The following is an 18,790-nucleotide window of genomic DNA, read 5'->3' on the forward strand; positions in this document are numbered from 1 at the left end:
TAGCTTTATTTGTATGTGCTATCACTTGAAAAATAAGAGTAAAAAGTCACATAAGATTTCAGATTTAACTGAAATTTTTTATCTAGGTAAGCATCAAAATACCTTTTCTTCTGGTACATCTAACAGAATCTGAGCCAAAATCTTTGCCTCATCACAAAACAAGAAACTAAATACGAAGTACATGGAAAGCGTAACAAAAAGAATAAATGGAAACTTAAGTATGTTTCATACAATTTTCCAAATCTACCTGCTGCTTAAGAGCTTTACTGAGATGTCTCTTGGCTGCACAAACCAAAAGAGTTAGCTCTGTCCAGAGAGTGGTGGCTTTCAGAATACAAACTCTTCAAGTCTAAAGCAGCTGAGGATGCAACACAAGAGCACTTCACTTAAATTCTGTCTTTCAAGAGACTACCTTAAAGACAACTTGTTGGAAAAACAGAGGAGAGAAAGGCTGACCACGCTCTGTATATTAACTCCTTTGAAGAATTATTAGTGAGCAATAATATTTACTTCTGATTTGGCATTTATAGTTCTGACTGCATCTCTTTCTTCAGTTGCCTTGAAAGGCACATCCATTCAACCTCTGAATTGTAAAGACCATCCAAGGGAAACACATTATACACAGTATTTATGGAAATGGCCCATATATAGAGCACTGAAGCAAAAGGATAAGGAAACTTTTGAGGAATGCTACTAGAAAAACAAATAGAGAACAAGCAAATGAGATAAACCATATCCTCACTGCACAGCTGATCAATCAAAAGGGAAGGAACGTGTTGTCAGCTTCTCTAGAAGCTCCAGTACCATTAACTGAGACACACCTACAAATTACTATGTGCTATACAGTCACTTGAAAATATCTGAAGCTCTTTGAATGATGTCTTAGAGCACCTGCCGTAGACAATTGAGTTTTCTACGACAACTGGAAAGCCCTTTGTAGTGTAACCAAGAGCTTCTCTCTGGCATAAAGGAACAAGATCAGCAGTGTGGATAGCTGTACTCACTTCCAACGAATTTGGCCCTTCCAACTTTGAAACTCCTTATGATTGCATTGTTTCTTAATGGTTTCAATTGGCTGAACTTACTTGTAACCAGTCCTTAACTCACATTACACAGGAGCTGTTTTGTATTTGTGCACAGCTAGTCTATATGTAAGGACCTTGGTTATCTTCTGTCTCTTCTTCCTTTCCCTCATTTGGATAATAAACTGCTTTAGATGTAAAATAGATTGCTGCATGTCTGCAAAAGGAAGAAGGGGAAGTTATATTACCATGATTTTAAATAAAGTTGAAGAGCGACATGATCACGTAAGTCATACAAGCTCACAAAACCTCAGTCATTTCACAGACAGTCAAAAAAAGACAGCTATTAATTTACTATTAATAACACATGCACAGCCACATCTATCAAGCCATGTGCTGCTGATTCATCTATTACTAGAAAAAAAAGAGCAAAACTATGAACAGATTTGAAAATACCTGGATTCAAGTTTGCAGCATTTGGTTAGATACTATATTCTTGAAAGAACAGACAACATATTAGCCTTACACAGGTGAAAATGAAGGAAAGGGAGAGTAAACAACTAAACCAAATAGCTTTTGGCATCTGAGAAAGCTCGGAGGCAGAGCAATGTCAGCTTGTAAGCTTGGTTGTGACATGGTTGTGACAGCCTGGACATGTATGAGGAACTGGCTTTGTTTTGAGGAAAATTGTACAAACAATGGCCATGAGAGCTTCTCCACAACTATGAAGACTGTTTTCCTTTCCAGTGTGTCTGCAGTTCTCCACAACTACCAAGGGCCTGAAAGTGGCAGTGGCACGAGGTAAGGCAGCCATGACTACAAACGGGACAAGAGTAAACTACAGCTACAGTTGACACCTAGTTGACAGCTACAACTATACCTCAAGAATGCAGCAATACAACTTGAACTGCACAGGGACTATAAGGAACTCTCCTGAGGTCTCATCTAACAACACACAGCATTTTCCAACAGATGACACACCAGCCTGTATGTGTACTGCATGTAGCTGTGAAAGAGGATCCAGCAAAAGTTCTTTATACACTGAGTTCTAGCCTTTCCATTTTCATGAAATCCAGTATAAAGTCCATTTAAAAACATAGTTTGAGTTTCTACAAAATAAAAGCACCATTTGTTTTTAAGTAATCAGATAATGAAATTAAGGAACTTTTTGAAGTTAGCAATCTTCATGAATCTTTATTACTGCAGTTAATCAGATTGCATCCAATTAAGATAAAGAAATTGCTATCAGTTTAAGTTATGATAAATGTTTGTACATTAAGTGAAAATACTTAGTAAAATGCCCACAACTCTAATTTTTTCGTTTAATTCAAACTGCTTACTGCTTACATTAGACAAACTTTCTCCTTATAGAAAACTACTAACTACTTCTACTTACTAGAAACCAAGAAGAGATCTTACCAAATTTTTCCCCTTCTTCTCCCCCGCTGAAGCATGTAATATAGGGCTATTTCCTTCCCATCAACAGCATAGTCAGAGAAGAAATCAGACTAACTGATTGCAGAGCTATGGGAATATTATAATACTGCCAGACACAAACCTGTCAAGCCTAACATGCTTCATACAAGGCTCATCCAACTGATTCCAGATAGAGGCAGTAATAGCACCTGAATCTCACCAGCTTGAGTTAATACTTCACAGCCTTGGGGGCCAGACATGTCTAAGTAGAGTAATGGAAACCAAGTTTTAGGGGCATTCTCCAGCTCTGACTTAGGGCTGTAAATTAATTCCCAACACGCACCTTCAAGAACCAGTACCATCCTTGTAAAATGCGATGTTAGATGCTCATGGAAATGGATGAGCTCAAAGAGTTCAGGTGCTTGAGGACAAAGATATTCACTCAGGGTACAACTGTGAATCAACACACCTAAATGAGGCACTTTCGGGATGTGGCCTTATTTATTTCAGCTTTTAATAGTCAGGCTTTAGTTCCAAAATGGAGACATCTCATTTAGGTATCTAAAATTGTATGTCTGCATGCAAGTTAGGACTTTAAAATCCCATTATAGCAAGTGGAGACCTAGTTGGTACAGACAGTGGAGCCTGGAGAGCTATTGAGTGCAAACTGATGTCAGCTGAAAAGCACTGAGTGTACCATACCTAGTGACTAAATCTTCACTAGTTTCAATGGGAGCTTAGATCCAAGGCCACATATAGAAACACACACTTAGACACCTAAAATTAGATGACTTCAGTATGCAGCTGAAGCACTGATATTTCAAACAAATGTCTCCAGAACCTTCCTACAGTCAGGCTGAGTTTGCAGTGTGGAGACTGCAGTGTAGTGAAAAGAAGGAATAAAGGAGAAGATTAAAGAAGGTACAAGGGAAGATTAGCTGATCTGAATATACATGAAAATCAAACAGGAAAAGGAGAACCTGACTGAACACCTTACAATGAATATAGTACTTCATGAACTCACAATGCATGAAATAAGATAGAACAAAAGTTTAAAAAGTATCTATTAGAAGAATGACAAATAAACCAGGCAAAAAATGTCACAGACATGTCTTTTCCACATAAAGATATTCAGTCTATTTAACACATTTTAAACAGAAATCAATGGCAGAAAACTATGTTTTTCCCAAGACACACAACAATCAACATCATGAGAGATGTGAATTAATGCATTTCTTTTTTTCCTTTAATTTGCCACTGCAGAAGAGGATAAAACAAGCCTAGTTGGCTTCTTAATCAAACTTCCAGCAAATTCACTTTCTTCTGGGAATAGAATGTTTTAGAAGTCTAGTATTTATAACACTAACAAAGTAGGCACAACAGTAATGCAAGCTGCTCTGGCAGAAAAGCAGCACGATAAAGTAAGTTTTTCCAATAACAGCTTCTTGTGTCATCCCTGCCTACTTCTTTAATGGCTCGATGAGACTGGGACCACAAAGACCTGGCCAGCCATCAGAATTAATGGAGGACAAGGTCAGGCAGTTCCCAGACTAGGCTGAGGGAGCTCTGTTACGAGGTTAATTCTCATGGTCACTCTCAGAACAGAGAGAAGAGAATTCTGGATTGCTGTGTTTTATTCTTGTCAGGAGAATGACCTTGTTTTGCACTACTTTGCAATTTTCATTGAGTTAGCACAACAAATTTGAAAGATGGTCATGAAGACTGCCTCTGCCTGACTGCAAGAGGGCCTACAGAATCAAGGAGATGCATCTGAACCCAGCTTTAATTCAGCAGTTGTACTAGAAGGGCAGCAGCAGCACAGCTTACAGGCAAGTTTTACCTGCCAATAATACTCAATTTACCAACTGCACTTGTGCTATGTGTCAAAGCCAAGACAGGAGCATTCTACATGCACTGCAGTGAGGGCTTAAATCCATCATTATTTCTTTACCTTACCAGAAGGGTATTTGCCCTATCTCAATCCAATTTTTAAGCTAACCTACCAGGAAAAGATACAAGGGTTAAGTCCTCAACAATATTTGCAAGGGCATTCATGCACCCTGTTTATCAATCTAAGCTATAAAAAGAGCAGCTCCTGCTTAAAATTATTTTGGAATGAGACAGCTCCAAATCAAGCTGCTACAACCACGTTTTGTGACCACTTTCCCTCATCATCTTGTTTCAATACAAAATGGAATTATGTCTTCTCTGCAGTCATACTCCCACATAGCTGGCCCATACTAATATTATTTTTAGTTTGAGTGCAGATACCTAGAAATAATAAAAAACCCTTTAATTTTTAAAAATATTGCTCATAATGAAGGTCATTCCCAAACAGAGGTGCTTTAGAGTTAAGCTACTCCTATAGACACAGCTCTGACTCTCGCCATGGACATTCTCAACCAAGAGTCAATTAGGTGCAAACCACTGTAGCTTGCTCTGACCCCATACTTTCAGTTGATTTGTCTTAGCTTCCCTCAATGCCTTTTTAAAGGCCCTCTAATTACTTCCAGTGGAGATCCTAAAATTAATATGTAGGAAAGGATGTTAATCTAAGTATCCATATCCAGTTTTGGCCTTACATAATATCTTTTGTCTTCTACATAGAAGAAATGGAGATGACAACTGAAATCATTTATCATTTACGGTGAGGGTGTTTTGAGGGTGTTTTAGATAATGTTTTAAATGAACTGATATACAAAACCTTACATCTGTGTTTTCAGAAGGCTACTGTGGAGAAAAGCTGCAAAGCATCACTGAAGATGAAAAGCAAAGCAAATAAACTTACACATGTTGTCATGCAGAATTTCAGTATTTAGAAATGAGAAACAGGCAAATGGAAACAAGGATGAACAATTCATTTCTTCTCAGCCTATAGAAAGAAAAGGAGCACCCAGAGCAGCTTCTCTGGCTGGCTTCAGTAAGCTGTTCTTAATGGGAGCAGGAAAACCAAAGCCTTAGACTCCTGTAATACACATCTGGGTTTACTTGTAAGGGATCCATTACTCAGGCCACCTAGAAGACTAGATATGCTCTAGGAGAGAACACTTATTAATAGTGTTTTATTACTTTTGCTAGTTTGTTCCATCACTAGAGAGCTGTGTATTTAAATAAACATTATTTTGTTCCTAAACTTTGCCCAGTGCTAATGTGGATACTGAGTAATTTAACAAACAAGATATGGCGTTTCTAGAGGTGATGTCACCCTTTCAGTCTATAAATGTGACCATTACTGCACTGCCATGTATCTTGGCACATTCTAAAATCACCACAGATTGACAGCACACACTTTCTCCACTTACCACAGTGGTTTAGGATTTGATAATAAGCTACGGTGGTCTTGTGAGGGAATATCTCCCAATGACCATTAGCAACTAACGAAGTCCCTTCTCAGGGGTCTGTAGCAACTTGTACAGAATTTATTGTAGGTCTTTAATCACTTCCAATACTAATAAATTGTTTCAAAATAAATTTCAACATCAAAGCACAAGATGATATTTGAACAAGATAAATCTAGGGGGGTTTACTCCAAATGTACTTAAATAGCAGTTACTTTTAGATTTTAAAATGCTCAGTTTGGCTGCTCTTACAGTATCTGTAAACAATCAAAACCATGCCAAGCCCAACAGCAGAAAAAAAGCAGAAAACAGATTAAAAGCTGCCCTGCAGAAAATTTGAGGATACTGGCAGATGAAAAACTAGACACAAGCTGGAATATGCACTTGCAGCCCAGTCAGCCAACTGTATCTTCGGCTGCATCAAAAGCAGCATTGTCCAGCAGGGTGAGGGAGGTGATTCTGCCTCCCACCTGGAGTCCTGGGTTCCTCAGCACAAGACAGACATGGACTTGAAGAGGGTCCAGAGGAGGGCCAAAAAGGTTGGAGCATTACTCCTGTGAAGACAGCCTGAGAGAGTTGGAGTTTGCAGTCTAAAGAAGAGAAAGTGCTGGAGATACCTTATTGCAGCCTTTGATTATATAAAGTGGTTTATAAAATAGATGCAGAAAGACTCTTTACCAGAGCCTATTGTTGCAGGCCAAGAGGCAACATTTTAAACTGAAAGAGAGTAGGTTTAGGCAGGATATAAGAAAGAAACTCTCATGAGGGTGGTGAGGCACTGTCACAGGTTGCCCAGAGAACCTGTGGATGCCCCATCCCTGGTGTTCCAGGCCAGGCTGGATGGGGCCCTGAGCAACCTGGTTTTGTGGAAGGTGTCCCTGCCCATAGCAGAGGGGTTGGAAGTAGATGACCTTTGAAAGTCTCTTCCAACCCAAGCCATTCTGTGATTCTGTAACAGTTCTATTCACATAATACTCTGGGTAATGGGCAAGTTTGGTTTTGCAAAGCTCAAGCTGATCTACTGTTGTCTCAGAATTGATGTATCTTCTTTTCCTCTTGACTTCCTTGAAAACACTTTTCAGAGAAATTTTATTTCTTGTTTCAAAGAGAAAAAATTAGGTTAAGCTTGCTTAACTTTTATCCCAGAGCCTAACCTTAATACTGACACTTCATTTAATTTCAAAGCATGAAGCATTTATGACTCATTCTAATTTACATAAGTCTTCTTATTCTATTATGAAAATGGCAATTTTCCTCTGCAGAGACATACAGAACATGGTCTCTCTTATTGTGTCAAGTAACATTTAATAGCCTTTCGCTGTAACTTGGGACTGTTACAAAATGTCCTCAAGATGAGTCATCTTCATTCATTTATTCTGCAATAGGAAGAATTCATGAATGAGTGATCTGCAGTAATTCACTTCTACAAAGAGAACCCATTCATACATTTCAAACCTGGTTTTCTGAATCACTGTAATGTAGCTGATTATTTCATAATAACAGAAGAAAATTTCTTAAAGAAAGTTTCCACAGAAGTCTGTGAATTTCTAGTATATAAGAAAATTTTCACAGATTTAAAAGACCTCTTTTGAAAATAAACATTTTGATCTAACACGTGGTTACACAGACAGATATGCTCCTATCTATCTAGCAAGAAATGCCCAGTGTTTTTGTAAAGTTAGAGACTGAAAAATGGTTTAAACTGAAGCTGCATCAAGGGGGAGCATGAATTGTCACTATCAGATAAATCACTATGCAGGCAAAGAAAATATCCAAAAAAATATGGGCATTGGCACACAGAACTGCTCAATCAAAGCTGTATTTAGGTCAAAATACAGATAACAGAAACCCAGCTATGATCCTAGACTGCTCACTACAGAAATATGAAGTAACCATGCTTCTTATTCTACAGAAATAAAGAATAAAATACATGTTTATTTTATTAAAAGGTCACCAAAATCAAGGAATGGTATTCACCAAGGATAAAGGATCCCTTAACCATCACTGCTCTTTTGCCATCCTTAGGAGATTTCAAACCAGGAATTATTCTTCCGTCTTTTCACTAAATATTATTCATTTAATATTCTACTGCCATGGAAGAGGACCACATTAAGAAGCTGCTTCTCACTTAATGTAGTTCCAAATTAGCTTTACAGATTACCTGTGAGAGCAGATGTGGTAAGTCGGTACAAAGATCTGTGCGTAAATGCAGCATTTTCTTCAGAAGCACAGCTCACAGAAAATGCATTGCGTGCTTCTCCATTAATTAGTGCTTTAAGTTTTCATTACTTCATTGATTCAAGGACAGCTCTAAATAGCCACTTTATCCACACCTCTCCTTCCTCCTGAAGAGACACTAACTCCCAATGATTTTCAGGTTGAGAAATTTTACCCTATGCACAGTGTTGCCAAAGTAAGGACAGTTCTCTTTAAAAACAGAACAGATGACAAGAACAGTATGGAGACTGACAGAGCATCTCAGTGTTTCCAATAGGATGGTATCTGATGCAAGAAAACACAATTAACATTATGGTTATATTTATTAACAATCCACATTAACTTCAGCAGACAGCACAATCTCAAGGTGAACTGACCAGCAATAAAGAACAAAAGAGATTTAGAAGCATTCAAACTAATGTCTCTGGCTATTTGCACTGCTATCTGGAATCCATAAGCAGTTTGCAACTTCTTAACTTCCACTCTTTCATTTTAGTACTGTATTTAAATAATTCCAATTTTTTATATCATACATCACTGAAAAAACTGCATATGTATTCTTTGCAGAGACTCTTAAGTCAGAGAAGAGTATAAAAATGGATAAATATTTACAGGAAAAACTAAGATTGAAAAAAAAATATTAAGAAACATTATAATGACTGAATTAACTTCCCACTGATTGCATTTCCACTAAATTTCAGCCATCTTGTCCCTCTTCATGCCTTTCTAAAAATAAACATCTTTGTACATTTATCCAAACCATTCTCATTATATTTTTCTGCATCTTTAACTATGATTTCACCTACCAATTGAGAGCATACAGTGAAGAAAAAACCAAGGAACTGATGAGCTTGATTTTTTTCTTACTTTCAAGACAATGCAATAGACTCCTGCAGTTGTAACCCATTATGCAGACTGGAAATCCATTTTGTAGACAAGCCAAGGGCAAGCTATGTTTGAGAAGTTGTGGCAGAACAAAAAGGACCAATACCAAATTACTCTCTATAGTTTACACCATCTAAAATAGTTTATTTTATACAAATCTCTACACAGAAAATCAAACACTAGATACTCCTCACGAGCTGAAATACAATATCATGAAAAAGGAACAGCATCAATTACTAAGGGAATTTCTTCTTTAAGGCAGACAGACCCAAAAATGCAAAAGGTAGAAAGACTCATTGGCATAGCACTCAAAACCACAGATATGTCTCAGAAGTGGCAAGAATAGACCAGAAAAGCAACATTCAAAAGATCAGGTGCAACTCGGGTTCTGTATGAAGATTACTGAATTCACAGATATGAAAAAATCTTTATGCCCCCTATTTTACTACCAATTATAATCCACAATTTCATCTCCAGGAAGGGGGAAGGACAAGAAGAATTACTGTGTGGCAGGAGGTTTGCAAAAGCTGTGGCACTGATTTGGGATGCATTTTTCCAGACTGCAGTGCATTTTTCAGGGAAGTTGTAAAGCCTGTACCTCAGCTTACACTTAGTGAGCCCCAGAAACAATCGTCTAGTAACTTGCTCATGCTCACTTTCATATTTAAAGGATAAAGAAATCCACAGCTGGATCAAATCACAATGGCAAGCTGCCTACTCCAAAGTAAAGAGGCACCACGCAAGGATAATGTACCATGGAAGGTTAGAGCCATATCTGTAAAGATATGATTTTAGTATTTTTACAGTTCATGAAACTCTTTTTGCTTTGAAGACAATCATGCTAGGAAAGTGCCAATTCATTCTCCACCAGTAAGACCATTTGGTAAATCAAAAATTAGAATCAAACATGCAATGCATGCCACACTCCCCTCAGTATTTTGTGCAATAGAAGCAAAATATATCTTATCTGTTCTTTAACTTGAACTGCAAGACAAAAATCATTGTATTTCCCTCATGTACTGTCAAGTAATTATTACATATCATGTTTCAAATAAGCTGTATAGAATGGTGAGCTGCAACACTGATCCATTTGGGGCCCAGATGATGCAAGAATACCATGGAATCATCACGAAGTTTTGAAATATGGTGCTTATGACATGTAAACTTTAAGAACTGTCAATATAAACTTAATTACCATCTAAGGCCTCCTTTAAATCAATTGTTTTGTAGCCAAAGGAGCTGCCTATGACACTAGAAACCGGACCTTTCAGCTCTTATCAGACTGGAGAGAAGAGGGAAAGGAGCTGGAAAATACTTGCTTCAAATTCCCAGAACACTATCTGTTGGATCTGGGCCAACACCCGGGGGAGGAAAAAAAGTAGGATTCATTGGTCCAGATAATGACAAACAAAAATGTCACCCCATAGCTGAATCTGTGGATGGTCTCTTACAATACAGTAAAAGGTATTCTATGCAACAGCAATAGCTGATTGCTCATTTCCCACAGTACTTTCTAGATATGCTTAACTGGGAGCTATGGTCATTTGGAATAGAAAACAACATCCAAACTGACTATTGCAAAAGGCGATGCTGTGCTTAGATGAAACACTTCTATTTTGAAGCTGCACTTGCTAGAACTCAGAAATAATGCAATTTGGTCTCTAGAGATAATGAGAAACTAGGTGGGATAACTGACAGGGAAACAACATCCACATGATAGCAAAGAATAAAAAAAACTAAACTCACATATTAACAGTTGTAGCTTTTAATTTGAGGTCTGTGAAATAAATAAGGTTAGTCAAAAGTTTCTACAACAGCCTTTCCATGTCTACTTTGCAATCTGAAAATGTTCCTCCCTTCTGCTCCCAAAAAAATCTTATTTCATCTAATTTAACATAAGAAAAAGCACCTGGTTTATGGCAGTGAAATCTAAATCCCAATGATCCTTAGCACATCATCTTTTAGGTCTTTAAATAGCACTTGTATTTAAAATAAATTCTGTCATTCTTTTACTTTCACCATAAATTGCCTTTTATTAATCCTGATTCAGACTCAGAAAAATTTAAAAAAAATTATCAGCTTTACCTGTAATGCACTGAAACTGTCCATCTTCTCTTCTTATTGTAAATGCTTCCCCTGGATTAACTTGCACAAGAATAACCTTAAAAATAAAAGTATTTACAACCATTACACAGGAATATGTAACAGAATTTTGGTATGTGCAAAAAAAAAGTTTTACTGGAAAAAAAAAACATTTTTTTTTCTGGGTAGTAAATACATTATTTTTCACTTCACACTTCTTACTGTCTTCATCCCACAGAGAAAGAGATAAGAGCAAGAATAAACATAGATACTTCTAAACAGACATTTTTCAAAGAATGAAAGATAGAATAGCAACTAAGTAAAATAGTACCTGTACGAATTTTATTTTCTCAACTGCTTGGTATAATTAAAAAGCTATTTGTACAGCTTAGATTATTTCAACAAATTGCATTAACTTCAACATTAATCAAATCATAACATTAACTTTTAGAAGGAAGTCTAGAATTCCCAGTGCTTGACATCAACCACTTGACAGTTCGCAACACAAAGAAAATACTGTGTCATGCCGCTCTTTACATGACTCAAGCATATTTGTATATTCATTAATGAAAAAAAAAATTACAGAAGTAATGACAAAGTAAGTGCACCAGATGTCCAGCATGAAACAATATGTATAATTTTTTTTGTGGAAAGCTGGTTATCCTAATTTTGTAAATCCAACCAATGCAGAAATGATAGCGAAGCACACAGCAGCCAAAATAAACAAAGTCTCTACCAAAGCAGAAGCCTGTTACCATTTTAGATTTCTATATTTTTATTTGAAACCTGCCCTTCTGTGAGGAAAAAAAAGTTTGTAAACATGAAAAACCTAGCTAAAATTATGAACAAAGGAGAAAAAGCCTTAAAATATTGAAGAGCAGATGCATTTTATAATTTCCTCTTTGGACAGAACTTTCTTCAGTCTTGCTTGCACATGTCTAAATAGAGCCTATGTCCTCCTCCCTCTACAAATTAGAAGGAAAGAAATCTTTATAAACACAACTCTTGAGCATTATGGCCAAAAATTTACTTTGGTAAATTGAAAAAAAAAATAAAAATCTTTCAAGTTTATATAAACAAAATCAACCAACCAAAACACCCAGAACTGGAAACTTGAGTGTTAGTCATTTTAGGAGTACCAGAGACAAAAGAAAGGATAAGAAAATGGCAGAAATCATATGAATTCCTCCCCTTCTGGTGGAGCAATTTCACAAATTAAAGATGGCAAGTTCTAACTTCTAACACTAATATATCAACGAGATATGATAGACATTCACATTTCAAGCCTGGGCTGTGTGATTTCAACACTAATTAGCTCAGGTTTGAGCAAGCACTTTAAAAATACTATCTTGTTTCATATGTTTTTTTTTTCCTAGAAGCTTTAGGCTGTTTGAGAAAAAACAATGAACTGCATCAATATTTACATTTTATCAAGCTAATAAATCTTCCTGACCTTCTGAAGTCTGGCTCAATGTAAAATTTACTAAGAGTTAGCATTCATAATAAAATCTAAACAAGATGATTTCAGTAATGAATTTCAAAGAAGACTTGAAGGTCTTCAGAAAATACTCTATTGCCAGACTTTATTTTGAAGTGTTTGAAGGTAGCATTTTAAGACCTGGCTATCATCACCTTCAGAAAGTAATGAAGGAGTGAAATATGAATAGGTGAGTTCTTGCAATTACTTTTTTTGGACTCCCCAAGCAGGCATGACTATTTGTAGGCATATTTCATTGATATACTCTTCCCTCTTCTACAATTGAAAATTTTAGCTTGAAGTTTAGACTGGTATAAAAGTACCTAAAATCTTCATGGTACATGAGAATCTCTCTCCATCTGTTGTGTGTGGGCTGGATAGCTACATTTGCCCATCTCTTTTGGCTGATTTAGGTGCCCAAACTCCTGGGAGGAGCCATTCTGGCTACAGCTGACCTGTCAATCTGTACCATTCTCAGCTCAATATTCTTGGTCACCATCATATGAACTGTGAGAAGGAGAGAAGCTTTAAGGTGATGGCTGGCCCTCGATTCCTGCTTTTAAAGTAACTAGTGATGTGGATTGACTGATATTCCCAGTTGCTCCTATTTATTCTTTGTGAGTGCCTGAGGTTGGTAATCTGGGTAATAATGTTCTCTCGGGAACCTGCTGGCTTTCCTCCCCCAGGCCTCTTGCTGTGGGCCATCCAAACCTGAGGCTCCAGCCGGCAGAGTGGACTTGAACATGGCAATACACAAACTGGCCCAACTGCAGCAAGTGGGCCCTGTGCTCCTGGTTTTGTGTTAAATTAGCTTCTCCTGCGTGAGCACCTTTGTTGCTCACTTCACAGGTGCTCTGAGAAGCTAAGGCTCAACAGGGCAGCCATGGTGAACAGTGAGACAAGTACTGCTCAGCAGCAGCAACAGGTCACCTAACAGAGTCCAGCACCATTCTGACACTCAGGATACCATCAGAATTTCACATCTCTGATGACATCTGACTGCCAATCCAAAGGGTGAGGAGACTCATCAACTTAATGCAGTTTAAGGAGATCTCAGTTCCCAGAAACATTAAATACAGTGTCTTTGTCAATGGACAATAAGCCTCCTTGATACCTGACTGTATTCCACTGACTCCCACTTTCAGCCTTGCTTTTACGTAGTGCATTCACATTTTTATTTTATAGCTATTGTAAGGTAGGCTGTGTATGCTGCCAAGTGTGCCATAAGAGATTCTGAATCAGGGCTGAAGAAATTTTGTTAGTTTCAAGAACTGCTGGCTTTAATAGTCTTTGTGTTGGGACAATGTATGACCAAAAGTGGTTTCTGGACCAACCTTATCACAGTTGAGCCCCATGGAGCAATGGCAGCTTTGAGAAGAGCATTTCTGACACTCTGCACCTCAGTAAATAAGATTTGAAATAAGAAAAATTAAAGCTATGCTATAAAGAGAGATTGGTGCCTTTATGGTCGGAAAAGACAGTACAAAAGATTGACAGTCACCCACAGGAATTCCCCCTTATCTAATGAAAGTCTGCAGCACATATTCAAAGATGCAAGAAAATTTCTCTAAAGGAAAATGTAACATGGATGTTACAGCATCATGTTTTAGGTAAAAACAAACAAACAAAAAAAAACCCACAACAAACAAACAACAAAAAAACCCCACTCAAAAACCAAACCAAAAAACTATGGATTACTTCTTTACAGCTCTTTCATCTCACTCAAGGTGCCTTTGTGCAGCCTTGCCCATCCCATCAGACATGTTATACCATGCACCCTGACATCAGTACTTCCGAAAACCAGGGCCTGAGTCTTTCACACTGAATATTCTAGATCTTGACCTCTTTCCTCTTCTGGGCAAAACATTCAAATTGGCTTGAACTAAAAATCTGATGGTACAGCCTCTCTTCCTGTGCCTCAACCTTTTTGTGATAAATTCTGTTGCTTTACTCCCAACACCTAAAGTTCTGCTACCCAAAGGCTGACATGCATTCTATCCTTTGCCTGCTACTCTAAGATAACTATGATACTCAGAAAAAAACCTAATTAGTGATGTCAGTCTCAGTGGGAGGCACCTTTAACACAGGCACTTTTCAAGGGCTATTTCTCTTACTAAATCTACAAAACACTAATTGAGAACTTTACAATCTTAACAAAATAATGTGAACTTAGAATACTGAAGCCTTGATACAAATTCTAGAATCATACAAGCACTTCTAAAGCATGACCAGCTATAATGGAACCTAAGAAAATTTAGAAGTCTAATTTCTGAATGCTATCAGAATTTTGACTCAATGTATTTTTGTCTCAAAACATGTTAAGATAATGCCATTAAGAAACAGAAGTATTACATCCACTAGTTCTATGTAATTTCCACTGTGACTTAAAAATGTTTACTTCAAACAGTTGTTAATTGATGATCCACATGACCTCAATACTGTTCCTGGTGAAAAATAGTAAAAAAAAATCTCTTTCCAGAGATTAGCATACAAGTTGACAATACAAGAGTATAGAAACACATGTTAAAAGCAGTTCTTGCATAAATAAAATGTGTCCACTGAAGTCGGCTGAAGTCCGCAACACCCGAAACATCAGTTATCAAAACTATCAGTTTTAGAAGTGAAATTTCACACTTTTCAATGGTGCTTCATTTATTCTATCCAGGCTACTTTAGAAGATAAATCCAAATCAAATGAGCAACATACTGAGCTTCATAGTAGTTTAATTTAATTGCCTGGACTGGAAAGACCTCCTAACAAAAAGCCTTCTAACAAAACTAATAATGCCATGTATTAGAAAGCTCAGTGTGTATTTCCTGAAATTGCTGTTTGAACTCAGGCAGAAGCTGAAGCCAAGCAAGAACATAGGAAATGACCTGATGGTCTGGGTCAGCAGCCCATCTAGCCAAGCACCCTGACTCTAACATATCAATTGAGATGCTGTTTAAGGAGAGTATGTGAGCAAGGCCACTTTGTGCAGTCTGTATGTTTGCCTAAACTCTGAGTTCACTTACAATTTGAATTGCCTCTACAGCCTCCTATGGCAGTAAGTTTCTGAAATATTCTTTTTAGACATTTTACAACCATCTCCTAGCTTCTCTGCTATGGGATTTGCTGAAAAACAGTTCTGAATAAATTTTATCCACTTCCTTCAATATTTTTTAATATCCCCATCTTCTTGTACCCAGTCTACAAACCAAGGGGTTTTAATATTTCTGATCTCTCCTGGGAGAACTGCTACATTGCCTTGACCACATCAGTGATACCTAAGGCTACATCTACATTAGCAAAGTAAGCAGTACTCAGGAACATTCCCAGGTGCTGGAACAGACACCTGCAATAATGAATATGCTATAGTAGTCCTGAACATAATACAGGTCCATACAGAACTGAAAACCGTTCCTGAGATAACTCTTACTTCACAGTTTGCAAAAAAAGATTTACTAAAACTGACTTGTTTCATGACACTTAGCCTCAGTCTCCGTGAACATTTCCAGCACATTTAAATTACTAATATGTAAACAATTACTGACAGTGTCCTGAAGAAGCACTACAATATTTTGGCTTTTTGAAAGACTAAATAAGGGACACTCCTGAGTGTTTTTGAAAATCTATTCTACACCTTAAATCACAATTTGAGCTGATCAGATGCGGCAAATACATTTTTAGAATACAACAATTCTTACTTAAAACTGTTCTATAGTAATTCTCTTCCTAAAGAATTCCAAATTGAATATAATTTTATTGCAGCTGGAGTAGTAGAATCACATCCTACAGAGATATGTAACACTGACTTGCACATACTACCATTAACAGATACATGATTATTTTTAAATTATTATATCTTAAGATCTCATATAGGATTTATTACTACATCAGTGTGAGCAGGATGGAAAGTATTTATATCTTGCATTTGCAGAATCAATGGAAGTACAAATGTTCAAAGAGGAGAATGCTCAATCTTATCTTTATTCAGTAAAATTCTTCACTATCTGCAAGAGAAAATATAGGATATTTCTGAAGACTGAACCAGGAAAGGAGCTTAATGTTTTATTCAAGTCTTCAGCTTGTTTCTAACATGAAATAAATGAATTTGATAAAAATGTCTGGAGTCATAAAGAAACCCTTGTAAGAACGCAAGTAAGAAAAGGTGGAAGGGAAAGCTGTGCAAGGCAGAGCTGCAGCCACCTTGACTCGGCAGGCTGCTCCAAAGAAAGGAAAAACTTAAGGCCAAATGTTAACACTTATCTTCATAAAGGTCTAGAAGTAATTTTTATCAGCATGAAGCAAAGGCTGCAGAAGCCAAAATAAGATCCTTAGAGGTATTTCACTCTGCCAATATGGCCACAGCAGTGTCTTTGAAAAGCAAAACAGCAACAATACAAAATATAGCTGATTTGTATCTTACTAATCTTTGTCATTAGGTATACAGAATATTTTCATAAGCAACCTAAGATTTTGCTCGTGCCAGATGAATACAGAGTTAACTTATTTCTTCACTGGAGCACAGTGAGGGCAGAATGGAATTTCAAATACAGAGTTAGCTAATCTTGTTTTGAATTTGTTTGTTTGCACGCCAATTAAGGCCAAAAAGCCCATTAACTCCACTAAAATAACAATTAAAACCAACCCTTCATTCTGTAAGATACGCACTTCTACAAGCTTCTCTACTTGAACGTCCATCCTCCTAACAGAAGTAGTGATGTACCAGGAGACTGACAGGTTTCAAAATAATTTCAGCTACCTGACAGAAAAGAAAGGCAGCATTAGGCTTGTGGCAACATCACAAATGTGTATTTACACTGCAGTATGAAGGAAAAAGCTTCCCTGGTACTTTCAGTGGGGAAAAAAAAAATCAACAAACTATAAATAGCCTTGCACAATTAATAACTGGTCTCTTTCAGGTGGCTAGTAAGAAAAATGGAAAAATAAACCTACGCCATTGTGAAATACTAATATCCTGAGAAGGACCTAGATGAGGTGAAAGACTTGCAGAGCAGGAAAACAAAATCAGATTAGGACTAATCCCTAAGCATTAACATCTTCACTGTTTTAAGGCAACATCTTCCCACAGCAGAAGCTGTAAATACAATTAGAAGTCCAAACTATTTCTGTCCCCGTGGAGGGAAAAAAAAATAGCTGGTAAGTAAATAATGAAATAAATCAAAAAGCTCTAAAAGCTAACTTCAAAAGATCTCCCAGCAAGTTTGATGCATTTCTCTTTTGCTCACCATTATATATATGCAAAAGCAGTTCTCAAAAAAAAATTTAAAAGGCTAAAGAGCAAAGCTTCCTCCCCAAATAAACATACACCATACAGCCAGTCAAAAAACAGTACCTCAAAATTGTTTTGCCATTTCTATCAATTACATACTTGTGGAGGACCTATAAGGCAAAAGAGATTTTATGTGATAAAAAACCTACATATTAAAAATATTTATAATACTCTTAATTTATTGTTCAGGTTCTAAAAATTTAAATTTAGTTCAAAGTAAGGAAAAAAAACCAACAAAATCACCAAAACCCTAAAACCCCACAGCAAAACAAAGCCCCAAACAACAAATGATTGTATTTAGAAATATATTAGATACTCTTTCACAGACACAAAATAAAACAAATCCAGAATTAAGACATTTGTTAACCTTCTCCTTAAAATTATAACTCACTGATACAGTTTCTGATTCTTCTAAGCCCTCACAAACATCAAGAGAATCAAGCCAGATACAATAAAACTTTGTTTACGAGTTTGGTATTTACAGCCGAATCTTCAAATCTTTTCTAGCACATAACAAACCACGTTGTCCAAATAAATGCTTTTATATGCTATGTTGTCCAAATTTAGCTTTTATACCTAAAAGCTTCTCTGTCTATAGAAGTCATTAGCTATTGAATGTAAAACATAATTTTAAAAACTTAACTTTCTTAATACTTATAGGTTTATTCCAAAACAGCTAAGTGTTAGCCAAAAACCTGAAACTATAATTTTAGAGTTGCTGGAATATGGGATAAAGATTTTTGCATTTGCAATAAAGAAAAACAAATCATCAAGCTGTTTCTGTCTCCAGAATATCTTGGCTCTCAAACTCATCCTTCAATACCAAGGACTAACAGCCTCAAGGGGAAAAGAAAAAGGCTAATTTTTTAAATCCTGACTAAGACTAAAGAAACCAAAATACATTAAACATCTGTGTCACGTGTTAAGTTGAGGGATAAGCCCACATGAGAACTGGCATTCTGTTCTCTCCATAGGTTAGCTCTGTCTACAGCCACAAAGGCAAGAAAACCAAAGGAACCAGACTGAATTTCAGCTGAAGAGCATTTTGAATCTCCCAAGTCACACACTACCTCACTCT

At 36.9% G+C, this 18,790-nt stretch overlaps 1 protein-coding gene across 4 annotated transcripts in view; it reads right to left on the reverse strand.

Annotated features, from left to right (window-relative positions):
- The window catches only part of FNDC3A (fibronectin type III domain containing 3A), a 111,987-nt gene that overhangs the window by 62,880 nt on the left and 30,317 nt on the right, over window positions 1–18,790 (reverse strand). For 3 of the 4 annotated variants that reach the window (XM_066313263.1, XM_066313264.1, XM_066313261.1), the window contains one exon: window positions 10,964–11,039. In XM_066313263.1, coding sequence (XP_066169360.1) covers window positions 10,964–11,039 — 76 coding nt within the window. Of the gene's footprint in view, window positions 1–10,963; window positions 11,040–17,775; window positions 17,823–18,790 lie in introns of all 4 variants that reach the window. The other variant, XM_066313266.1, reaches the window with a different exon arrangement.

Source organism: Sylvia atricapilla, chromosome 2 (assembly GCF_009819655.1).
Source record: "Sylvia atricapilla isolate bSylAtr1 chromosome 2, bSylAtr1.pri, whole genome shotgun sequence".
Classification (NCBI taxonomy): Eukaryota; Metazoa; Chordata; class Aves; order Passeriformes; family Sylviidae; genus Sylvia; species Sylvia atricapilla.